Source organism: Thalassophryne amazonica, chromosome 16 (genome assembly GCF_902500255.1).
Source record: "Thalassophryne amazonica chromosome 16, fThaAma1.1, whole genome shotgun sequence".
In the NCBI taxonomy this organism is placed as follows: domain Eukaryota; kingdom Metazoa; phylum Chordata; class Actinopteri; order Batrachoidiformes; family Batrachoididae; genus Thalassophryne; species Thalassophryne amazonica.
Genome location: NC_047118.1, coordinates 77,566,714 through 77,593,433, shown reverse-complemented (window position 1 = coordinate 77,593,433; position 26,720 = coordinate 77,566,714). Strand labels below are relative to the sequence as shown.

At 41.8% G+C, this 26,720-nt stretch overlaps 1 protein-coding gene across 1 annotated transcript; it reads left to right on the top strand.

Annotated features, from left to right (window-relative positions):
• The first annotated feature begins 8,588 nt into the window (after positions 1–8,588).
• Positions 8,589–26,184, top strand: LOC117528298 (mediator of RNA polymerase II transcription subunit 15-like). Its single transcript, XM_034190911.1, has 5 exons — positions 8,589–8,774; positions 18,442–18,529; positions 22,057–22,108; positions 25,169–25,387; positions 25,489–26,184. Exons 1-5 carry the CDS (start codon positions 8,707–8,709, stop codon positions 25,710–25,712), a joined length of 651 nt encoding a protein of 216 aa, XP_034046802.1. The 5' UTR covers positions 8,589–8,706; the 3' UTR covers positions 25,713–26,184.
• The last annotated feature ends 536 nt before the right edge of the window (positions 26,185–26,720 follow it).

Sequence of the window (26,720 nt, the reverse complement as noted above, 5' to 3'; positions counted from 1 at the left end):
ATCTGCATCCAAGTTAGGGTTATCTGGGTTGAATCTAGTTCAAGCTAAGCCTCTCAGGATATGTACAGGAGCGGTGCAATCAATCTCCATTGTGTGCTCTGCAAGTTGAAACAGCTGAAATGCCACTTAGCTTGCATCAAAAGCAACTTCCGGCTAATTATTAGACAAACCTGACGGGTCAGAGAGACAATCAACCATTTAAAGTAGTGATTCAGCCAAGCTGGGAGAGAGAAGTGGTAAAATTGTTAAGCTTTGGATGGACAGGAGAGGTAGTAGCAAAAGACGTGACACTGCATGACAAAGTCTTCTGTCCAAGAGTTTTGTGCCCTCCTGTTCCTTTGTGGCAGCTACAGATACCCAAGGTTGACCTGCATTACTTGAACTTAAGACAGTGAATAATAATGGAGTCCTGGTCAAAGCATTTCATGAGCACATAACAGAAGTATGAAGAACATGTTTTACTTCATACTAATGGGTCGCCGGATCCAGAAACAGGTGCTACTGGAGCAGCTCTTATAGTCCAAGGATGAAATATTAAATCATCCAAGAGAACATCAAGTTCCCTGAATGTAGTCACAGTAGAACGATTTCCTATTCTATTGGCAGTCCATTGGACAACAATGATCGTTGTCAGGAATTGGACTTTGTGTGGTATGTGTTTGCTTTGCTTTTGTTATCTGTCTGTCTCTTGCTCTGCCTTTCTGCTTGGGTTTTCTCTGTCCTGCTCTTTTTTTGTTTCTCTCTTGCTCTTGGTTCTTCATGGCGGGCATTTCCCTCTGTCTGGCCACACCCTGGTTCAGAAGTGTCAGTAGGAATTTTGGAGATCTGTTCAAGTGGGAGGGGAAAGTGAATGAATGGAAGTTTTATTTCGGACATGAAAAACAAATCAAATAAAGAAGAACAACAACATAGAAATGCAATAAATCATAAAACAAAACAAAACAAAAGACCAAAGTCAACATAACAACATGTCCAAAAGGGAATAGGAAGAACCATGTGGCTATTCAGTCCTACCCCTTCTCTTATCTACGTCCTTTTCTTATCATCAGTTGATTTCAAAATACTCTTTCAAATAAATTTGCAATTAAATGTAAGTAAATACCTACTAACATCTCATGATTATACATATAACAATTGTATGGGTAAAGTGATTACAAGGGTAAAGTGTTGGCTTTTTATCCCTGCTGGCTGAAGGCCCAGGGTGGGATTATGTCACAGCAATTTCTGTCCCATCTGTCTGTCTGTCCATCCCAAAAAGGGTATAAGCGTTCTGAAATCAACTCCTCTCACACTTTTAGGAGGAATCTCGTGAAACTTGGTACAAGTCCTTGTTATAGATCGGCAATATGCATATTTTAACATCATTCGACTTTGACCCATTTTACCAGAGTTATGGACCTTGATTAACAACGCTAGACTCCATCAGTTTTATGTGTGGGTGCGTGCATTCTGAAGTGAACTCCTCTCACACTTTTAGATGGAATTTAATGTAACTTGGTATAAATTCTTGTTATAGATTGGTAAGAAGCATATTATAACATAATTTGAGTTGGGCTCATTTTAGCAGAGCTATGGACCTTGATCAACAACACTCCATCAGTTTCATGAGTGGGTGTCTCGATTCTGAAATCAACTCCTCTTACACTTTTAGTGGGAATCTCATGAACTTGGCACAGTTCCTTGTTATAGGTTGATAATACACATATTTTAATATCATTCAAGTTGACCCCATATGGTGCTTCTATTCTGAAATAAACTCTCACATTTTTAGATGGAATTTCATGTAACTTTGTACAAATCCTTAGTATAGGTTGATAATGTGCATATTGTAATATTGTACAAGATTTACACATTTTGGCAGAGTTATGGCAAGCATAGACTGCCAGTTTCTTGAGTTGGTGCCTAAATTCTGAAATCAACTCCTCAGATATTTAGGATGGATTTTGTAAAGAATTTGTACAAGTCCTTGATATATGTTGATTATACACACATTATACTATAATTTGACATATTTATTATTATATCCTGTGATTCATTAGCAAGAAATTTTGCTCTTGATTTCTGAAAAAAAATTTGTCACAAAAATTTGCTCATTTTAGTTGTTTCTAGAAAAGCAAATATAGTTGATGTGTTTTGACGAAACAAATCTTTTCAGATATGTTAAGTGTCGGACGCAGCTCGGAGAACCGACCAGCGTTTGAAGGACCCAGTATGAAATAAGCAGAGCACGGTACAAAGGCTAACTGAATTTAATACATAACAGTGATAATAATAATAAAAGGTGCGGTCTGGCGTGGTGCGCTCCCAGCAGCGCTAACGGTCCGGAGCCAGAAGCTGTTTCGGACCCAAGGACCCCGCCGACACCCCCCAGGTGGCCGCAACAACCGAGTCTGTGAAAGAAGGAACCATTATGTGAGTCCACACTCTACACACAGAACACTTAAAGGTGTACAAACAGCAAACACTTCCTGGCTTGATTACTGATCAGCTTCCAACCTGCAGGCATGGAACATCCCGTTCACAAATCACCACCGCAGTGGAAGCTGATACATGACTAACATACAGCTCAATACAATAAGGTGTGAGGGACACCACATTTACTGACTGTATAACTGTTAGTCACAAAATCCAACGTACTTCAGGAAGTGTGCTGATGAGCGTGAGACCTCACCCCCTCCTCTTTCACAGACCGTGCATCAAACCTGGACGTTCTCAGCGTCCGCTGCTGATGAGATGGCTCCCAAGACGACGATCTCACCCGTCTGGTCACAAGGTCGGGTTCCTGGCCAATGCACACTGTGCACTTCAGTCTTAAATGCCAACATACTCCAATCCCTCCAGATGCACCTCAGCTGTGAGTCCTGACGAGTCGCAGGTGATCAGGGTGAAGTCCTAACAGCCTCAGCAACACAGCCACTCAGTCCCAAATGCACGCCACCTGGGAGGAAACCAAATGACAAACAAACCGGCAGCCAGGCCCCCCCAGCCATACAACAGTACCCCACCCTCACAGGAAGCCTCCCGGCGACCACACACACCTGGCCCAGGAGAAACACCCCCCTCCAGGGACCATGGCTGGAAACCACGTCCGCGCTCGTCCTCCAACAGACTGCCCGAACTGGCTGCATATTTGCCCTTGGTTCTAACTGTCTTAGCACAGGTGTGGCCAGGAGTTCCTACACCTGTGCGGTCAGCCTTTAACCAAACGTGTGATTAGTCAAAAACAAAACAACCAAAACATCCCCCCCCCCCTCCCCAGGGGACCGTCCCATCAAACCCCAGGGAAGGGGAGAAAGGAAAAACAACCCAAACCCAAGCCTACAAACAAAAATACTTAAACACCCCCCCCCCCCCAGAGGACCGTTCCATCAAACCCCAGGGAAGGGGAGAAAAGAAAAACAACCCACATGTAAACACAAACAAAAATGCCAAAAGACCCCCCCCCTCCTCCCCCCCAAACGACACGCAGGGACCAACACCCCCCAGAGGGCCACCCGCCAGCTCCAGGAGTAATAACCACGGCCGAGGTCCCTCTGGGATCCACCGTCACCCACGGGGACTACCAGCGCCCCCCAGAGGACCACTCGTCAACCCCAGGAGACGCCTCCCCACACGACCAATGGACCCAGCCCCGGCCGCCCACGGCTAGATGGACCCAACGCCTTTTCCCCCCCAGAGGACACCACAGTCAAACCCTGAGGGCGGAAACTGGGGGAGGCAAAACAAAACAAAAACCCCAAACCCCCCCCCCCCCTCCCCTCCCGGGTGCAGAGGCCACCTGGGAAACGCCCAGCACAACCTAACTGCACCCCTCCAGCAATGCCGACACTACGGCACCCCCGGCTGGAGTCAGAGGAGAAGAGAGGGCATAACAAAAAACAGAGAAAAAACAACCCAAATACCACCCCATCACCCCCCAGGGGACCGTTCCATCTAACCCCGGGGAGGGGGGAAACAAAAAGAAACAAAGAAAAAAAAAAAAAAAAACAGACCAACACACAGTTATTTGGGTCCCCGTCTTTCCTTTTCTTTTTCTTTTTTTTTTTTTGTGTAGCAAAGGCTGCAGGATCACACCCCCAGACAAACAGTGGACAACAAAAAACAAAAACCCACTCAAAAAACACCCACACAAAATGAACCAACACAAAACAAATCAGTGAGTTATACCGTCAAGCTCAACCACATGGAACACACCTGTTCCTACTCAAGAGCTTGACGGTACCGTGATTCAGGCACCACAAGGGGGAACCAGAGTGCTAAAAAATGAAAAACCCCCTTTGGTGACAAAAAACAAACGAGCTGCATCCTCGTGCGCAGCTGTGTGCAACAACCAAAATGTGCTCAACTAAAGAACGCCGGAGCTGAAACAACAGACGCAGTAGTTACCTTTTATCCGGGGAAACGGGGCTACGACTGTAGCACAGGAAGCCCAGCGACCCGTGCTAACAGAGCTCCGCCGTGCGCGTGAACCCATTACAACCGCACTCTTGCAGCTCCCGTTTAAACCTCTTATCCGGTCGGAGTGTGACGCGAAGCTGTCGCCAGTCACACTCCACCACGACCCACGGATAAGGCACAAACACAGGACACGGCTGCAAGAGAGCACAAATTAGTATCCAGTAATGGGTTCTCAAACACGCACCTTCCGGGCGGAGAGCCCCGCAACTGATCCGGATAACCACTGAACGTCTGCTGCCGCCTTCCCGGCGCGTTACCGTCTCTGCTACCGCTGGGTCCGTGATGTTTGGCCAGAGACTACTGTTATGTGTCGGACGCAGCTCGGAGAACCGACCAGCGTTTGAAGGACCCAGTATGAAATAAGCAGAGCACGGTACAAAGGCTAACTGAATTTAATACATAACAGTGATAATAATAATAAAAGGTGCGGTCTGGCGTGGTGCGCTCCCAGCAGCGCTAACGGTCCGGAGCCAGAAGCTGTTTCGGACCCAAGGACCCCGCCGACACCCCCCAGGTGGCCGCAACAACCGAGTCTGTGAAAGAAGGAACCATTATGTGAGTCCACACTCTACACACAGAACACTTAAAGGTGTACAAACAGCAAACACTTCCTGGCTTGATTACTGATCAGCTTCCAACCTGCAGGCATGGAACATCCCGTTCACAAATCACCACCGCAGTGGAAGCTGATACATGACTAACATACAGCTCAATACAATAAGGTGTGAGGGACACCACATTTACTGACTGTATAACTGTTAGTCACAAAATCCAACGTACTTCAGGAAGTGTGCTGATGAGCGTGAGACCTCACCCCCTCCTCTTTCACAGACCGTGCATCAAACCTGGACGTTCTCAGCGTCCGCTGCTGATGAGATGGCTCCCAAGACGACGATCTCACCCGTCTGGTCACAAGGTCGGGTTCCTGGCCAATGCACACTGTGCACTTCAGTCTTAAATGCCAACATACTCCAATCCCTCCAGATGCACCTCAGCTGTGAGTCCTGACGAGTCGCAGGTGATCAGGGTGAAGTCCTAACAGCCTCAGCAACACAGCCACTCAGTCCCAAATGCACGCCACCTGGGAGGAAACCAAATGACAAACAAACCGGCAGCCAGGCCCCCCCAGCCATACAACAAGATACCTTGAAATGTTATCAGAATGAAGCAGCAGCGGGAGACAACTGATCAGGAGAGTTTAACAGTGAATGCTACGACGACCGACACAGACGTTAGCAGCTGTTAAACGCAATAGAAGTAGTAGTTGTTTTTATTTTTTTTATTTTCTTTCTTTAATAAAGTTCATTAAAGGAGAAAAATAAACTGACATCTGCGAAAAGAAAACATGAGGTTTGTTCTGTACTGGTTTTACCCTTTCTGTGTGCAGAAAGTATGGAAGCATATTGTACGGAAGCTCTGAGCTGCCAAGCCCTATATTTGTCTCAGTATCATGTAATTACGTGAAAAGTTTCATGTTATAACGTGATATTTATCACGTTATAACGTGATACGGTACTTTCACGTTATAACGAGAAATTATCACGTTATTTCGTGATATGAAATTATCACGTTATTCCGAGATAAGAAACTATCATGTTATTTCATGATATGCAACTATCACGTTATTCTGAGATATGCAACTATCACGTTATTTCGTGTTAAGCATTTATCATGTTATTTCATGATATGTAGGCTATTCAGCACTTCAACACTTCCTAGGTTCAGTCAAGGAACATGGCTCATCTGTGGTGTAGGGGGATTTAAGGATCAATAAAAAGCATGAGCCAATACTTTTGCTATTTGTTTTCACTTGAATCAGAGTAAAAAAAAAAGCAAACAGCCTTAGATAAGTAGCGCCCTTTACTGGTATTCTACCGCCCTCTAGTGGCAGAATAGCAGAACAGGTATATTGGCTGTGTATCAAAGTAAAACCATATTGATGTTTTCACGTTACAACGTAAAAATATGAAATAACGTGATAAATGTTTATCACAAAATAACATGTTAATTTCATAATTCGAAATAACGTGATAATTTCATATTATGAAATAACGTGATAGATTCATATCTCGGAATAACGTGATAATTTCTTATCACGAAATAACATAATTTCACGATAAAACGTGAAAATACCATATCATGAAATAACATGATAGTTGTGCATCACGAAATAACGTGATAGATATCACATTATAACGTAATAAATATCACGTTATAACATGAAACCTTTCGCGTTATTACATGTTATTGAGTCAAATTATACAGCGACGTGGAGCTGCCAGCTACGGAGGCTCTGAGCTGCCAAGCCCTAATATATACGTATTTGTCTCAGTATCATGTAATTACGTGAAACATTTCTTGTTATAACGTGATATCACGTTATAACGTGGTACTTATCACGTTATTTTGTGATATGAAATTATCATGTTATTTCATGATGCGCTATTTTCACATTATAACGAGAAATTATCACGTTATTTCGTGATATGAAATTAACACATTATTCCGAGATAAGAAACTATCATGTTATTTCATGAAATGCAACTATCACGTTATTCTGAGATAAGAAATTATCACGTTATTCTGAGATAGGCAACTGTCACGTTATTTAGTGTTAAGCATTTATCATGTTATTTCATGATATGTAGGCTATTCAGGTAATTCAGCGCTTCAACACTTCCCAGGTTCAGTCAAGGAACATGGCTCATCTGTGATGTAGGGGGATTTAAGGATCAATAAAAAGCATGAGCCAATACTTTTGCTATTTGTTTTCACTATAATCAGAGTAAAAAAAAAAAAAAAAAGCAAACAGCCTTAGATAAGTAGCGCCCTTTACTGGTATTCTACCGCCCTCTAGTGGCAGAATAGCAGAACAGGTATATTGGCTGTGTATCAAAGTAAAACCATATTGATGTTTTCACGTTATAACGTAAAAATACCATGAAATAACGTGATAAATGTTTATCAAAAAATAACATTATAAATTCATAATTCGAAATGTGATAATTTCATATTATGAAATAACGTGATAGATTCATATCTCGGAATAACGTGATAATTTCTGATCATGGAATAACATAATTATTTTCACCCTATGGTGATAATAGCCAGCGTATAGTTATCTCTGTATTATTAATTTAGACTATGCTAATAATAATAAGCCACTTTCACAGTACAGTGATTTACAAGCCCACAATTTCATTTGTACTTGTATTTGATTCTTGGTTCGCCATTCCTCTACAGTCTATAATATTACTCTGATCAACAAAATCTCTCAACTAGGGCTGAAACGAATCATCGAGTAATTCGAATAATTCGATTACAAAAAATGTTCGAGGCGAATTATTTGCATCGAGGCTTCGTTTAAAGCTGTAGTACATACGCCAGGCCTGTATGTGGCGCTGTAACACTCCCACAAAAAACACAGAAGACCATAGCGCTGTGTAGCCGTAATGTAGCAAGCGATGCTACGAGTTTGCAAAGCCACATGTTGAGTAAAATAAAGCCTTTTAAGAGAAAGGGTTCGCGCGGATCGTCTGAAACGGACTTATTGCGCATTTTAAGTGAAGCAGTGTGTTTGTATATATTAAAAAAAAAACCCATTTTGTTCCACTAGCCGTTCTCTACCTTCGCAGATGAAGCGAAAGGACGCGCACTTTAAATGAGCCATGTTTAATGATTAGAAAAAGCTTTAATTCAGATTTGGTAAGAGTTTTTATCAACAGGCAGCTTTTTTTTTACTCGATAAAATAATCGATAGAATATCCGATTCCAAAAATATTCGATAGGTGCAGTCCTACTCTCAGCTTAAAGTATCACGTCCACACGCTATTGGTCTAATACTAGAAATGAGGTCGGTTCAAACTGGACCGGATACTACGTCACAGTTTCTGCCTGGCATGTGATTGGTTGATACATACGGTGAAAATAGACTGACATACTAGTATCACCGTACGGTGAGAATAGTTTACGAGAGTATTTCCACCGTACGGTGAAAATAGTCACTCCGAAAAAATATACTAATCTGGTAAGGGGGAAATTTCAGTACCTGACTCCGCAAACGCGGGATCGGCAAATCTGGCAACACCGGTGCTTTGAGGGGAAACAGGAAGTGACGTAAAAAGGACAAACACACCCTGCTCAGAGTGTCGCTCGTGAGAGTCAGACAGTCTGTGGTTCATTCCTCTTCGCTTTTGTTTAGTTCTTGGCTGTTTTTGTTGTAGAAAGCTGTTCATTTTCTTTTTTCCCATGGAGGCTCCGGGACAGGACAGCGAATGGAGAAGTCCTCAGTTCAGACAGAAAGTGGTCGCTCAGATGTGAGAGATTCTTCCTCGTCATTGTGTCGACGGTGCTAAGCTAACGCTAAGTGTGCTAATCTGAAACTTGTGCCAAACCACATGCAGATCCAGACAATAAGGTTTTTTTAACTAGTCTGTGTGGTCAAGAAGTGTTTTCTGGATGACAAAACGCTGTAAAGTTCCAGAACTCAAATGTAGAAGAGCATTGAAAGTTCCACTCGTCGCATGCAAGGCTGCACTCTGATTTCTCTTTTAGTTTATATTTGTTCTTGTGTAGGGCTACGGTCTGATTTTTGTTATAGTTTATCTTTCTTTGACCGCGGCTGCATCTGCGCAGGCGGACGCAGCGTCCGTGAGTAAATGTGGAGGTGTCTGGAGTTACACTTGATGTGGACATGTCCTGCCTCTGGCAATCAGCCTGTGAGCAGGATCTATGTCCTTTTTTTGGTCCTTTAACACCATTATGAGAGTTTGAGGGGAGAGCGAGGAACTTCCTACAGCCCCACAGTCAGATCACTTAACTATACCAGGCATTGACATTAAGCTTTTTAGTGTACTTGTCCTATAGGAAAAGCTGGTTGCCTGGACAAGCGAGCACCGCAGGCGCGAGCCGCGTGAAGCGTGCTAAAGGCATGCGATACATACGCCAATGACGCATGTCACCTAGGGGTGTCTGGGGGCATGCTACTGTGGAAGTACTGAAATTACACTTTTTCATAAATTGCTTCTCTCCTGTGTGGGTGGTAAAATTGAATTTCCAAAAAATTAATTTTATTGCATATTGCATGCATAGCCTCTAGCCTTTTAATCTGTTAACCAAGACATAGCTCATAATGGTTCTCTCCTGTGATTGTTCATAATTGTGGAAAAATTTAAATAATTGGTAAATGTCAATATGCATCTGCTTCTCTCTTGTGTGTTTTCTGAATTCATCACTGTTCAGTGCATGATCATTTGCCAGTATGCATTTTATAAAGCAAATCAAATGATTTTATTTCAACCTTTAAAAATGCCTAACTGGTCCGCAGTTGAAGGAAAATCCCAACAGACGTGGCAGTATACGAGGTCTGTTAGAAAAGTATCGGACCTTTTTATTTTTTTCAAAAACCATATGGATTTGAATCACGTGTGATTGCATCAGCCAAGCTTGAACCTTCGTGCGCATGTGTGAGTTTTTTCACACCTGTCGGTTGCGTCATTCGCCTGTGAGCAGGCTTTGAGTGAGCACTGGTCCACCCCTCTCGTCGTTAAGGAAATGGCGGAATGATTTGGAGCTTTGCTGCATCAATTTTTTCCTGAAACTGTGAGAGACCTCCAGGTGAACACCATTCGGAACATTAATATGGCTTTCAGGGACGATTTTATGGGGATTACACAGATTAAGGAGTGCTCCAGCCGGTTTAAAGACCGCCCACAGCGTCTGAGAGCGCGGCGCGCTCCGAGCGCCGATCGACAGGCTGACACCCCGCTGAAACAACCAGATCATTTCCAACGTGAAGGCTTTGTTGATCCGGGACGTCGTCTGACTTTCACAAAAAGGCAGAAGGCGTGGACATCAGCACTTTTTCGCCACATTCCACTGTTACAGGAGTTTTTTTCATGGAAAAAGAAGTGGATGAATGCGCCATCGTGCCACTCATGGCGCGGGACAAAACCACCTCCGTGTTGGTCTCTCAGGATGGCTTTCAGACGGCTTCCGGTTGCTTTTCAGTCGTGTGAATATCCGAGAAATTGAGCATGAGCTGGACATGTCCTGTGAGGCTTCATCACGGCGTTGCTTTGCGCCATGCGGCTCAGCCGCGACGCGCTGGATTCCTCCGCTCCTCTTTCCATGACAAAAACAACTGTAACAGTGGAATGTGCCATTCATTTCTAAACTGGACGCTGTCTTGATCCGGTATGTCGTCTGACTAGCACAGGAATTGCGGAAGACTTGGACATCAGCACTTTTTCGGCACATTAGTTAAAGTAAATATTAGAATGTCTTTTAGTTTTGCAGAAGTAGGAACATTGCAACAAATCACAATCACAGTTGATGTAAAGCAGTCAATCCATTAACACATGTCAATGTACACTCTATCAAATTGAAAATTAACTATGTGACAGCTTTAGTGTCTGAAACAACAAAAGATAGATACATACATAAATACAACTAGAGCACTGGCCCAATTTTAAATGAGTTATTTTAAATGAGTTTTTTTAAATGAGTATTTTAAATGAGTTGTTTACATTTCAAAACTTTACAGCATCTGATTAACACATTTTGAAAAATACCTTTTTATGTATGTACAGAGCGTGTACGCACTTTCATCATCAGATGGAGTAGCATCTTATTTGGATCCAAAATAAAGAATAGTATAGTAATATTATTTGATAATGCTCTATAGAAGTTGACATTTTCAAAGAAGCCAGACCAAGTTAGAGGCTGAAAATTTCAGAATGTATATCATATGTATTATGTATTATATAATATATTAGGGGTGTCGGAAAAAAATCGATTCATGTCCGAATCGCGATTCTTATTTATTACGATTCTGAATCAATCCAAAATGTCCAAGAATCGATTTTTTTAAAAGCATTTTTTAAACATAATCTTGCTTACTCGCTGCGTGTACTGTTTGTCAGGCAACGGCTTCCGTACTACAGCGTCCCCGTGAGGGGGGGGTGGTCCGGCATGCTTCAAACATTTGTGCGCTGCAGAGTTCAGTGGCTGTAGCTTAGCATGGCGGACAAAGAGCTAATTCAGCCAGCACCGTCTTTGCTGAAGGCAAATGTTTGGGCGCATTTTGGATTTTATTTTTTGCTGCGTAAGAAGGAGCTTGACATGACTTATGTAGTGTGCAGAATCTGCAAAATGAAAGTCAAGTACTTCGGAAACACTTAAATCCACAAGCCCACATGCTACGCTATGACCCAGAGCTAAAAGAGGGGGGCAGCGGTGTCTGCCGACTACTGACCAGCGCGTCGCTAAACTGCCAGCCAACTCCGAACGAGCAAAGCAGATAAGTATAATTACACCTAGAATCACTTGATTAACCTTGTAAAGCTGCATTTTCTTAAACATAAACATTTTTTTAAGTAATACAACTATTTCTCAGAGCTCTTTGAATCGAAAATCAATTCTGAATTGAATCGTCACCCCAAGAATCGGAATCGAATTGAATCGTGAGTTGTTGTACGATTCACATCCCTATAATATATGTATTATTATTATATTACATATATTATAGATTGTAATATTATATATTATATTATTATATATATTATATGTTTTACTGTATAATATATGTATTATATGTATATTACTGAATAATTATTACTGAATCTGGCCTGTCAACTTCATGGAAAACTCATAATAATAAAGCAAAACTGAACATCAAGGTTCGGGTTTGTTGATGTGAATGCTGAAAGATTCAAAAAATTATGGTATCTACATTTATCTACTCAAGGATCAGTTTGATTAACAAACAAACATGAAAGCATATGGCTGGGACATACCTGTGAAATGTAAGTTCTCTCCCACGATTTTCACGAGTATCACGATTTGTGCAATTAATTGCGGTGCAAACAAAGCTAAATCAAATCAAACAAAGCTAAATCGGCAATTATTAATCTAAATTGTGCGTGTACGACGAGCGTCTTTTTTATATCGGCGTTCGAAGTTCTGGGGGACACAAGATGGCGTTTTCTGTACTTCCGCTGGCTTCACGCCTCACCAGTCAGTCAAGGTACAGTGATTGATCGGGCCCATTCCATGTAATGTATAGTTCAGTGAGTCAATGCCCGTTCAAGTTTGTGGGGGCGTTGTTTAGGACGGAGTGCTGAAGAGGTAGGGGGAGGGGAACCTAGAGGAAGTGCTACTTTCAAATCTTCCTCGGTCTCTTGCGAGCTCTCCAGGACTACCAACTCTTGCTTTAACGATTATGACAAGATGTTAAATCTATAACAAACATAATTTTAGATATACTCATAAGAAGGAATGGAAATGCAACAGTTTTACCAAACTATTACAATATAAATATTACAAATAGTTATCTTTTAGACTGTTCCAAATGCATTCTCCACCTCATAAAGTGCAGGAGAGAGAGAAAAAAGCTGCAGCTGTATATTCCTCTGTGATTCTGGAAGTGATTAGACGTGGTTTCATCAGTCAAAAAGTCTGAGAGAAAATGATTAATCCGCTACAAAATAATTATTTTATATACGTAGCATGGGGAGAAAAGTCAATTGTCCCTGTTACAATAAGAAATTTGCCCTTTGGGTCCCTGAATGTACACTTGTACTCAAATGTATTTATTTTTAAAATAATAATTATGGCTTCCCTTTTTGATCTGGCACCAAAATGTAACTATTAAATTTGTGATCCACATTCCATATGTAATTTGTTACACGCTGTGTTTTTATATGTGTCTCCTTAAAAAAAAAAATAATTGCAACATCAGCTTACAACCTTTTCAGATGTCATCTGTCATTTTCACCTGTTTATCTGTTTGAACAGCCTGTAACCCACAATTTTTCATATAGTGTTATGAAATTTTTACTGAAGAGTCTTATCCTGATAGAGAATAACTGATTCAGTCTTCAAGGTCACAGGTCAAAATTCAGGAAAAAACTTAGAAATTTGGAAAAATCCTTATCCTTTAAGATTGAACAACTATTCAAAAATTCGTAACTCTGTCAAAGATAGGTCTAATTTCTTTAATATTTGAAAGCATTATGTAGGATGGTATCCTTTAATGACTGACAAAGTTTTGTCCGAATCTGATCCGCATTACGGATTTGTGGACATCTAAAAATTAACATTGAAAACCCCATTTAATGTATATTTTACACTAAATTCTAATCAAACGCACCCAAATCATGCTCATATTTGAAAGTGAGGTGCAGACTGGCACTCACTGTTGCCTGATAAAGTTTGATCCAGATCTGATCCGGATTGTGGATTTTGTGGACATTTGAATTTAATATTGAAAGCGCATTTGTGGTACATTTTGCATTATATCTAAATCACAAATGCCTCAGTCACTCTCATTTTTCTGTTATGGATTTACCTTCACCACCAAAATTGGATGGAGGTTCTAATTTTATGCCTGTTTGTCTATCTATCCAGTTATTAACACTGTGCGAGCAGCTGGAATGTGTGAAACCACATCGCACCACTGCTGTGGTGGAAAAAAATAAAACCACACACCATAAAAAACACTGCAATGAATTGAATCCCTCTTATCAAGCTGAGAATAAAAGTATGAACTGTGTGTTCTGCTGTAGATGACCCATGGCCACAGACGTCCAGCCATGAAATGACATGAATGAAGCAGTGCTCTTTCATTATGTCTTATTGTGTCCAGCCGTCCATATAAATAATTACTGCAATCACCAGACATGAGAGAGTAGATATTGGTGTATAATTAGTGAAAATCGCTGGGTTGATATAAATAATAAATAAAAGGGGATGCAATACAGAACCCTGCAGTTAAGTAACCCTGGTTAAATAAAAAATAAATGCCACTCGCAGGATTCGAACCTGCAATTTACAAAAGCTCTGATTAACAGACGGAAACTTTACCACTACGCTACAATCGCTCTCTTACAATGGGAACGTAAAAAGCCTGAAAGATGATGTATAGAAGAGATTTTTGTCATCTTAATTACGGCGAAAAAAGTACAGAAATAACTGACAAAACAGCATTTGTTACAGCGTATTTTTGCTGATACCCAACTGAAAGTGATTTATTTGGTGTGTCAGTGTGCACAGCGTGCTCACTGTCCGGCCTGTCGCAAAAGCAATATATGTTTTTATGTATTTCCACGTGAGGACAGCAAGCACACACACACGCATCACGGTGGACAGTTGTAAGGTCCTTTATGTCAAAACACGGTACTTGTTCTCCAGCTGTGACCTCCAGAACTGAACATGGGAAAATGAGTTCCTGTTGGCCCCTTGTGATGCTACAAAGACCAGCTGAAACAGACGGCTGAGTGAGCCTACCACAATACTTTTTGTTGTTTCACCTCATTTATGTGGCAATAATAGAATTAAATTCAAAATGAGAAAAATCAAGGTATATTACACCCTATTTGTTGTAAATTGAGGAACACCAATCATAAAATTGAAAGAAAATTTGGCGACATCAATTTTTTTTTTTCCAGCATATTCCAAAGATGAGTTTTAGCTCTGTTTCTAAAATCCCACTCAACATTTTTATGACTTATTTTTACATAATGTTAGCTGATGTGCTTTGGGCAGTCACTCATATGAATTAAAGTTTTACTTATGCTTTTCATGTCTGAGACCTTTCCACTGTTCTATGGTATACACACTAGAGCTACAGCCTGTGCATGCACAAACATGTTAACTGATAAGCAGTGGCTAAAAAAGCAAGAGTTGGAAAAGGAAAGGATAAAAGTGAACTTAAAGCAATATGTTTTCTATTGTGGGAATGACTGTTTTTCCATGCAAACCCAGAATATGGATAACGTCTATTCTAGATGTTGGAAAGTATCACGTGAGTGATAATAAAATCATTCAGTTTCTTAGTGGTTAGCACTAAGAACTGAGCTTAGGTGAGGATTCAACACACTGTGAAGGAGAAGAAGAAATATATTTCTCAAGTGACAAATTTAGTTAAAAATTTTGGTTTCAGTCTTGGTTTTAGGTGGTTAGGGCTTGGATTTAGGAGGTTTCGTTTTAATGGGTAGGTCTTAGTTTGAAGAGTTTTGGTCTAGGACATACACAGTCTACTATGTAATAAAAAGAACATTTAAATGATTCAAATGGTCTTTGTAAAAAAATTATGTTTTTTAGGAGTTCTGCAATTTTCAAGAACATCAAGTTGTATTTACTCAGGTTTTAGAGTTAGCATATATAAAATAAATTACTCTTCAAATTCACATGGTTTGATATAACAGTATTTATTATAAAGGCACAAAATTGTATTTAATGGCCCGGTCACATGACATACGACGATTCCTGAACGAAGGGGAAAAAGTAAAAAAAGTCACAAATCATTGAGAAAAGGTGGATAAATGAGCTTTTGACTTTTGCCATCATCAAATAGCCTGTGAATCAATCAAAAAGAAGGAAAGAGGAACAAAACAAAACCGAAGCTAACGTTGCTCTTAATGCGTTAAACAAAACGCTCTGGGAGCCACTGCTGGGGCAGTGTGTGTCTGTATCCTGCTCTGTGTTCCAGGACTTGGCGCTCCACACTCCACCAAAATAATACACACTGCAAACACGCCAAATATTTCTTAAATACCAAAACTCTAATAGCTGTCTGTATGCCCGAAATACTCAGTGTTTTTCGCGTTTTTTTTTTTTTTTTTGTAGAAATGCGCTCCGTTCTCAAAATGGTAAAGCAAACGGCACTCATGTTTATAGATGTACAGCAGGACATACTGCTTCCCTGTCAGGGAGCATCAGATTGCAAAGTTCAGAGTCCTTCTGTGTGTCCCCCCCAAAAAACGTAGAAAATATCGGGGAGAGAGAGAAATATCTGCCTTTTATCCAAAACCCTGGTGTTTCCGATCATTGGGCTGCGGCCGTGTGATCAAGCAGTCAGTCACGCACGCGTGCGGGTTTGATTACCAATTCTGATCACGCACGCACAGGCACTGGGTACATGGATCGGGCACATGCTTCACCTTCTCTCCAGCTGATTCACTCTTGATGAATGCATTCAGTGTTTGGCTGTGTTGTAGCACACGTACACGCGCACACAAAAGGACTATGGTATATAATTCAGTGACTGAAACATTGTTCAGAAAAGAATGCAGCTTTTTGCGATCACACTGGGTTTTCTGTTTTCATATGTCACACCTCTGTGGATCAAAGCTGTTCACACGCAAATGTCTGCTGAAACCTTTTTCCAGACTTGATGCTCAAAGTCACGTTTCTGTTATGTGTCGGACGCAGCTCGGAGAACCGACCAGCGTTTGAAGGACCCAGTATGAAATAAGCAGAGCACGGTACAAAGGCTAACTGAATTTAATACATAACAGTGAAAATATAATAACAAAAAGGTGCGGCCTGGCGTGGTGCGCTCCCAGCAGCGCTAACGGTCCGGAGCCAGAAGCTGTTTCGGACCCAAGGACCCCGCCGACACCCCCCAGGTGGCCGCAACAACCGAGTCTGTGAAAGAAGGAACCATTATGTGAGTCCACACTCTACACACAGAACACTTAAAGGTGTACAAACAGCAAACACTTCCTGGCTTGATTACTGATCAGCTTCCAAACCTGCAGGCATGGAACATCCAGTTCACAAAACTCCACCGCAGTGGAAGCTGATACATGACTAACAAACAGCTCAATACAATAAGGTGTGAGGGACACCACATTTACTGACTGTATAACTGTTAGTCACAAAATCTAACGTACCTCAGGAAGTGTGCTGAAGAGCGTGAGACCTCACCCCCTCCTCTTTCACAGACTGTGCATCAAACCTGGACGTTCTCAGCATCCGCTGTTGATGAGATGGCTCCCAAGACGAAGATCTCACCCGTCTGGTCACAAGGTCGAGTCTCTGGCAAATACACACTGTGCACTCCAGTCTTAAATGCCAACATGTTCCAATCCATCCAGATGCGCCACAGCTGTGAGTCCTGACGAGTCGCAGGTGATCAGGGTGAGGTCCTGACAGCCTCAGCAACACAGCCACTCAGTCCCAAATGCACGCCACCTGGGAGGAAAACCAAAAGACAGAAACAAACCGGCAGCCAGGCACCCCCAGCCATATAACAGTTTCTGTAAACTGTCGCCTGGTTTGCACAAACCGAGGCACAGTTTGCTATGAGAGATCACAGCAGACAACACAAAATATTATTCCGTTATGTCGGCCCTGAGCTCCATGGCAACGAGGCGGATTGCGCTCCTGCAAAGCCCGCTGCTGCGAACAAATACACAGCCATCAAGATCACCTCCTCAAAACCTTTGAACTGTCACATGCTGATAGGGCCAGCAGGCTCTTCTGTCTGCGCAGGCTGGAAGACAGCAAGCGCTTCAGAGTTCATGGACAGAATGCTGCAGTTCCCAAGAGGACACCAGCCAGACTTTTTGTGCAACAACCCTCTTCTCAGATGCATGCAGCACTGGCCAACACCACGTTCACGGACAGCCGTGCACTGGCGGAGGAGGCCGACAAATTCTTCCTGGCCGGCCAGCACCACGACATGACACCAGCCGCAGTCACCCCATCACATGCAGCGGCAGAAGCCCCACATCACACACCAGCACCATCTCTCCACCACAGCAGCGCTCACAAACCAGCTTCTGTACTGTATGAAAACAGTCAGCTGGTTGAACGAAATCAAATTACGTAAATGCTAACGTTACATAAACTAAGCAAATGATAAGAAACCAAAAAGAACGACAGCAAAACAAAATATGGATGAATTGTTTTTGGTGGCATTCGTTCAAATTTTTTGACAGTTTAAAAATCCAGAAGAAGTGCCAGCTGCGGGAACGAAGCTGCGCGAAGGTTCAACAATGCCAACGAAAGTCAGTGAAAGTCCAGATTTCTTGTTTTGTTTGGGCTTCTTTGTCCTTCGTTAGTGCCGTGTGACTGGGCCGTAAGATTTAACCATCCAGCTGATGGTTTTTAGCCCGATAGGATTTATCATGTGATATGACATGGGGATACTGTGTATCTGAGATAACATCAGGTGATTGTGGCATCTCGTTCCAGTGAGAAAGAAGTGAGGAAGGCAGGAACTGGTCACACTAAGTCCAGCAAGGACATGGAGAACCATATTTACAGCAAAGCCAAATCCAGGGTAAGAACCACCTTCATCTTTTTCTTGCATCCTCAAGTAGTTGGACATTAAAGTGTAGGTGACACGATATAATGTTTTTTGAGTATTTACGACTAAAATTCGATTGATCTTTTCCAGTAGTTACTTAAAAGATAAATATTTGGATTTTGAACTGCACACCACTGAAAACCAGGAACCTCCGGGCAAATTTCAACATTGGAGAAGACGGAGGAAAAGGCATTGGTGCTGGAACCATTCTCTGAATAGCCCAGTTAACTAATTAATTAATTTATTTATTAATTTATTTTTACAAGCTACTGACAGCCCCGTTTCCACCGAGTGGTTTGGATTGTTGCTACACGGTGTTTTCGATGTTAGAATGATTCATTCTCACCAGCAAAATCCTTTTGTTTGGCAAGTGGAACACTTGTATTGACGAGCGCGCACGCACGGTGTCTGCGGCTTCTCCACTCAACACGGAGGCAAAACTGATTATTTTCACATTATTTTGTTTTATTGTTTTGTGGCTCATGGGATTCTGACATCTCATGGCTCATGGGTTTCTGACATCTCATTCATCGCGTGCAGAATGAGATGTTATGCAGATGAGGGACTGTGAGTCTTTCAACTTGCATCGCAAAGCGGTGTAAGAACGGGAGGCTCCGTTAACAGCAGAGACGCTAACCATCAGCCACACACGCAGTCATTGGATTACACCTGTAGCTGACTGTGCCGTTCCCGGATTGGTACAGCAGAGACTCAACCCATCAGCTGCAATTAACCTGGCACCAAACTCCCGTGTGACAAAGGGACTTTTCTTCAGCCAGAAAATAAGGAATAAATTATTTTCAGACGTTTTTAAAGGTGGAAAAATTTTCATCAGACTAAAGATTATCTCACTGAAATGGACAGGTAAGATTATATTATTTACTCCTTATGTGAATGGTTTTAATATTTAATGTGTTAGGCTACCCACGTACAGTACATTAATTGTATTCAAGAAGGAAACTATTTATTTTAAAAATAGCTAATATTTTCAATCCCTCATGTAATTTTTCAGATTTGAAATATGTGCACCCATTTCTCAGAAAAGAAAACAAAAAGTCCACACTTCCTCATCACATTTTTCTGAAGTCACAGATAGTAAAACTTTTTTTAATCAGTTGATTACAACCAAATTGCTGGCAAAAAACCCCAAAACAGTTTATTATCTCCACCTGCATCCCAAAATCTGCATTATCTGCAAGCCTGCATTATTTATTTATTTTATAATCACCATTCTGTGTTCTGAAATCTGCCAGTAAATATCGTCACTGTTGTCAGACTGAAGGTTTTCCTCCAAGGTTTCATCTCCCTTATTGTGGTCTAAATAAGGCTCAAAACCATAAGGCTGTCCCCCCACAGCTTCTTTAGTCACCTTCAGACTTGACTTAAAAAAAAAAAAAGCTCCACACTAGACAAAAAAAAATATCGTTTCAAAACAGCTCAACCTCCATTGTGTTTACAATTGATTTGAGCTTGAATCAGAAGGTGCTGTTCTCATGATGACGTAGCAACAATATGGCTGCGGCTGAGGGCTGAAATAGAGTGCAGGCTTCAGACAACTGTTTATCCTTCACCTGCGCACTTATCAACTTTTATTGTTCAGGATTTTTTAAAAATATCAACATTTCATGATTTTTAGTGATTATTTGTGCACATTTTTTCGTGTCACCTACACTTATAACTACATATATAATTTTAATATTTACCATTTTATATTGAAGATCAAAGTGTAAAAAAAAAAAGCTTATTTTGTGGACAGTCAGGTTTAATTTGATGGTAATTTGCATCCAGATCATGTGAACAAGGTTGGAATTACAGCGCACTGTTATCCCTATTTTAAGGGAGCAAAAGAAATTGGACAGTTTTCCGTTTCCTGTTCAGATGTGTGTTATTCTCTCATCATTTCATTGGCAAGTCAGCAGATAAAAGGTTTGAAGTTGATATCAGGCATGAAAGACAGATGTTAACGACTGAAATGAAAACCCAGCATAAAGTCTCTTAGTAAGGTTTTGGATTTTAGTGCTCCATGGCATTGATGCTCTGTGGAACTCTCCTGGAGGGTGGGAGCACCATTCTTCCAAAAGCTAATCCTTCCTTTTATGTTTTGATGATGGCGATAGAGAGTACCATTCCAGCATCAGAATTCCCAGTGCATCCATGCATATCTGACTTTCAGCAAGACTGGAGTCCCACTGCAATTCCAGTGACTAGTCCAGGAGACCGATGTTGCATTATCTGCCGCTTGAAAGGAGGTTCACTTTTATTGGTTCTTTGAGCTAGATTTCGACCAATCGGCGTAACTGTGATGATCATCTGCCATGATGTCATTGCTAGTGGCCACACTTATATAATGTTACAGGAGATGGCTGTACCATTTATTTTGAATTTAAAGTTTCAGTCACTAATTAGCCTGAATAACATTTCCGTTTACTGAGGCGAAAGCTTTGAGATTGTGCCAAATCGTGTGAAATATGGTAAATGAACTGCATGTATATAGTGCTTTTCCATCTGCATGAGTCGGTCAAAGCACTTTACAGTTATGCCTCACATTCACCCATTCACACAGACACACACCGATGACAGGCTGCTGCCATGCGAGGCGAATCAGCAAAGGTAGTTCTAGAAAAAAATTCTCTATAGACAAGCCAGCCAATTAGATTTACAAACGCAATATTTTTTTCTCTGTCTGACGTACGAATGACAGATGAATCCGAACTGAAGGGATCGGACGGACTGTGAGGTGGAAGACCTGAGGCGTTTGCTCCATGCTGTGGTCTTCAGGTGCAGCTATGAGTGCAATGAGGTGCAAATGAAGGTCGACTATGGCAGTGCAAAATGGACTATGCTGGAAGACTAGATCTGAAGACCCAATCCCCCCCCCAACCACCGGTGCTGTTCTGGACATCTGCGTGGACTTAATAACTCAAAATTTGATGTTCCTCTATATTGTTAAAAAATGTTTTATTAGTATGACCTAAGCAGTAGTTCACCCCTTTGAGTCTGGTCTGCTTGGGGTTTCTTTCTCAATATCATCAGGGGGAGGTTTTCCTTACCACTGCTTGCTATAGGGGTTGGTAAGGTTAGACCTTACTTGTGTGAAGTGCCTTGAGGCAGCTTTGCTGTGATTTGGTGCTGTATAAATGAAATGAAATGAAAAAATGGAAGGCAACGACCACTCACAACATCATTAATCCAGTGGCACTTCTGATAACGCCTGTCCCACTTGGCAGTCTGGTCTAAAGAAAAGAAACCAGAAAAGGTTACATTTACAGAATAAAATCACTGCACCCACAAACCCATTTTGCTTCACATCATTTTAGTCAGATAAGTATGTTCATAAATATGTGTCGGGGCAACAATTTTGTAAGATGCTAATTATTTCATTAGTTATTCCATTTTTGGATCACAATGAAGTCAGTAACAAGTGTACAACAGAATCAGTGATTGTCTTTTTCTTGATTGTTCATTTTGTGAGCACTTGTTTTTTTTTTTGTTTTTTTTAGGACGAGTATTTATCTCTGGTGGCAAAGCTCATCATTCACTTCAGAGACATCCGTAAGTATTCAACCTGTACAGCTATTTAAACAAACAGCAGAGAGAGAGAGCGAGGAACCACAGCGGCAGCCAGTTTTTTTTTTTTTCACGTGCTTGCAAACTAATCGTCCGTGAAGATAATTTTATTAACTACATAGATGTATAATAAAACAAATGGTGACTGGTTTATAACACAATGATGACAGAGTTTGAGGGGAGAGACAGCGAGGAACCGCAGCAGCAGCCAGGTTTTTTTGTTTTTTTTTACCCGTTGCTTACATGTGCATGCGCGAACGGGACAGGAGGTCCTCAAGCTGGAGCTCCTGCAGCAAATAATGAAACTCCCTGAATTGGGAACATCTCATGAGGATGTTGTGAACCCAGGGACAGCACCGCTGGTGACATTTGTCAGCTTTCCACAACAAATGCAGTACAGCAACTCGCTCCGTGTGTGAGAGTCATAAAACGCAGGGAATACGAAGACAACACACTGGAAATTGTTTTTTCCTTATTTATTTCTTTATTGGTTCATTCTACTGGTGCTTATACAGTGGGGAAAATAGGTATTTGACCCCCTGGCAGTGGCAGGTGCCACAGCTGATGCCATCCAGGAGGTGCAGAGATACCTGGTAGAGGCCAATATTGCCAGATCCCAGGATCCTCTGAGATACTGGGACAACCACAAGACGGTACAGTGGGGAAAGTAAGTATTTGACCCCCTGTCAGTTTTGCAGGTTTTCCCACCTACAAAGAATGGAGAGGTCTGTAATTTTTATCGTAGGTACACTTCAACTGTGAGAGAATCTAAAAAAAAAAAAATCCAGTAAATCACATTGTATCTTCTTCTTCTTTGTCTTTCAACTGTTCCCGTTAGGGGTCCCCACAGCAAATCAATCGTTTCCATCTCACCCTGTCCTCTGTATCTTCCTCTGTCACATCAACCACCTGCATGTCCTCCTTCAACACATCCATAAACCTCCTCTTTGGCCTCCCTCTTCTCGTCTTGCCTGGTGGCTCCATCCTCAGCATCCTTATCCCTATATACCCTTGGTCCCTCCTCTGCACATGTCCAAACCATCTCAGTCGCGCCTCTCTGACTTTGTCTCCAAACCGTCCCACCTGAGCTGTCCCTCTGATATGTTCACTCCTAATCTTGTCCATTCTTGTTACTCCCAAAGAGAATCTCAACATCTTCAGCTCTGCCACCTCCAGCTCTGCCTCCTGTCTTTTTGTTAGTGCCACTGTCTCTAAGCCGTACAACATAGCTGGTCTCACTACTGTCTTGTAAACTTTCCCCTTCACTCTTGCTGATATTCTTTGGTCACAAATCACTCCTGCCACCTTTCTCCACCCACTCCACCCTGCCTGCACTCTCTTCTTTACCTCTCACTCTCCATTACTTTCAACAGTTGACCCCAAATATTTAAACTCATCTACTTTCACCACTTCTGCTCCTTGTAACTGCACTATTCCACTGGGCTCCCTCCCATTCACACACATGTACTCAGTCTTGCTTCTACTGACTTTCATTCCCCTTCTCTCCAAAGCATATCTCCACCTCTCCAGACCAGACTCAACTTGCTCTCTACTCTCAATACAGATCACAATGTCATCTGCAAACATCATAGTCCATGGGGACTCCTGTCTCATCTCATCTGTCAACCTGTCCATAACCACTGCAAACAAGAAAGGGCTCAGAGCTGATCCTTGGTGTAATCCCACCTCCACCATGAATGAGTCTGTCATTCCGACTGCGCATCTCACCGCTGTCACACTATTCTTGCACATGTCCTGCACTACCCTAACATACTTCTCTGCCACTCCAGACATCCTCATACAATACCACAGCTCTTCTCTTGGCACCCTGTCATAAGCTTTTTCTAAGTCCACAAACACACAATGTAACTCTTTCTGGCCTTCTCTGTACTTCTCCAACAGTATTCTCAGAGCAAACATTGCATCTGTAGTGCTCTTTCTCGGCATGAAACCATATTGCTGCTCACAGATCTTCACCTGTTTTCTTGGGGTTGTTCTCATCCTCTAAACATGGTAAGTGGAGTTGATTCCAAAAAGCTCTATTTTGGTCTCATCTGACCACATGACCTTCTCCCATGCCTCCTCTGGATCATCCAGATGGTCACTGGTGAACTTCAAACGGGCCTGGACATGTGCTCTCTTCAGGTCATTGACCAGGTCCTCCTGTGTAGTTGTGAGCTTTCTCAGAATCATCCTTACCAAACAAAGTGAGATCTTGCATGGAATCCCAGACCGAGGGAGATTGATAGTCATCTTGTGTTTCTTCCACTTTCTAATAAATTATCATAACAGTTGTTGTCTTCTACCAAGCTGCTTGCCTGTTGTCCTGTAGTCCATCCCAGCCTTGTGCAGGTCTACAGTTTTGTCCCTGGTGTCCTTAGACAGCTCTTTGGTCTTGGCTATGGTGGACAGGTTGGAGTGTGATTGACTGAGTGTGTGAACAGGTGTCTTTTATACAGGTAACAAGTTCAAACAGGTGCAGTTTATACAGGTAAAGAGTGCAGAATAAGAGGGCTTCTTAAAGAAAAATTAACAGGTCTGTGAGAGCCAGAATTCTTGCTGGTTGGTAGGTGTTCAAATACTTATTTTATGCAATAAAATGCAAATGACTTATTTAAAAATCATACAATGTGATTTTCTGGATTTTTTTTTTTTTTTTTTAGATTCTGTCTCTCACAGTTGAAGTGTACCTACGATAAAAATTACAGACCTCTCCATTCTTTGTAGGTGGGAAAACCTGCAAAACTGACAGGGGGTCAAATACCTATTTTCCTCACTGTAGTTGATAAAAATTGGATAAAGTTACTTGCACCAGTGCTAGTGCAGTATAAAATTACGTGCGCTGCTCGAATAATACATGCACAAACTAGCACATGCACGTACTATTTCAACCCGTGTGTGTGTATATATGTATATATATATATATATATATATATATATATATATATATATATATATATATATGTGTGTGTGTGTGTGTGTGTTTTTGCAAGTTGCCATGTCTTGTTGTGCTTGTACTTAAGTTGTGTGTGAACTTTGTTCAAGATTCACTTTCCTTAAGCAAGGAGGGTTCGGCCACCACCTTTGAGGATAACCCTCCAACCTACTCCATCCTGGCATCAGCCCCGGCCTCGCCCCCGGCCCCGGCCTCACCACCGGCCACGCCCCCGGCCTCACCACCGGCCGGGGCCTCGGCACCAGCCTCAAGGCCCTCACCGGCACTGGCAGCAGGTTCTGCTTCCACATCCAGCACACGGCCCACGTGTAAGTTTCTAATCCTGTAGCTTCCAGCTCCAAATGTATGTCCTCCATATCTTCAATTGCTTTTTTAATCACTTCCCATTTCTACTTTCATTTTTCTGTAGGCAAGAGAAAAAGGAGCCTGTACCAAGACAATCTGACCATGATGGGTCAGATGGAGGCTAACTTTGTTGCACAACAGGAGCTAAACCGGGCACAGCGCGAAAAACATATCCGGTTGATCCTGGATGATGCCCGTGAAGCACGACAGATGGAAACTGTGTTTAATCAAGGATTCCTGCAAGTGCTGGGTGACCTTGTCCAGGCAATACGCCAACAGCGTGAGTGACCCATCAGTCTGGACTGGACCCAGTGTTGGACATGTAAATTTTGTATATAGTTTGCTGTGTTGCTCTTTTATTTGCTCATTTATTCAAATAAGTAATCAGACTTATGTAATTGTCATAATTTTGTTACATAATTAGTGAACAGTACAAATATGTCATTGATGATTTGGAGCAATGATTGTTCATCCATAAGAATTTGTCATCTGTTATAATTTCACACGAAGGAAGCCACAGCACACAGCACCTGGATGAATCTTTGCAATGATGCTGAAGAAATCATGTCCAAACTGAGGTTTACCAAATGGTATTTAACCAAAACAGGTTATACTCAACAGTGGTGCTCACCAGTGATGCCACCTTTATATCAATGAATTCCCGGATATACGGGGGTTAGGGTTTAATGAGATGTGAAGTTCTGGCACAAAAAGAATAAACTTATTCAGAGATTTTGGACAACCAGTTGTACTATCAATATTTGCCTCCATTTACATTTATGGCCTCCAGACGTCTGATTTTTTTTTTTAAATCATACTAATTGGATGCATAAACAGCTTTTCAATCTTTAAGCATTATGTGTAAATCTTGGTAACCTTTTAAAATGTGTTACACAAAATTCCATACATTTTTGCAAAAACCACAAGTTTATTCAGTGGGATTCAGGTGTGTTAATGTGTAGACACAAGATGGGCAAAATTTATGAATTTGACACCAAGTACCACATCAAACCGTCTCTTAAATCTCTGCCCTCCTCCTGTGCCACTGACACCACAGGCTCAACTGCTGCTGCAGGTGTGTGTCCCAGTCCATGTCAGATGTCTCTCCGTGATTTTCGAACAAGTTGTGTAAAGCACAGCAAGTCAACACCTTTGATTTTGTTAGTTTGAGACTGCAGTCATTCCTTTGCAGAAGGAAATGCCACCTTCCTTTCAGTCTGCCAAAAGCATTTTCAACAACCACCTGTGCTCTACTGAATTTTTTGTTGAACAGTTGTCCCACTAAGCTGTCCAGTG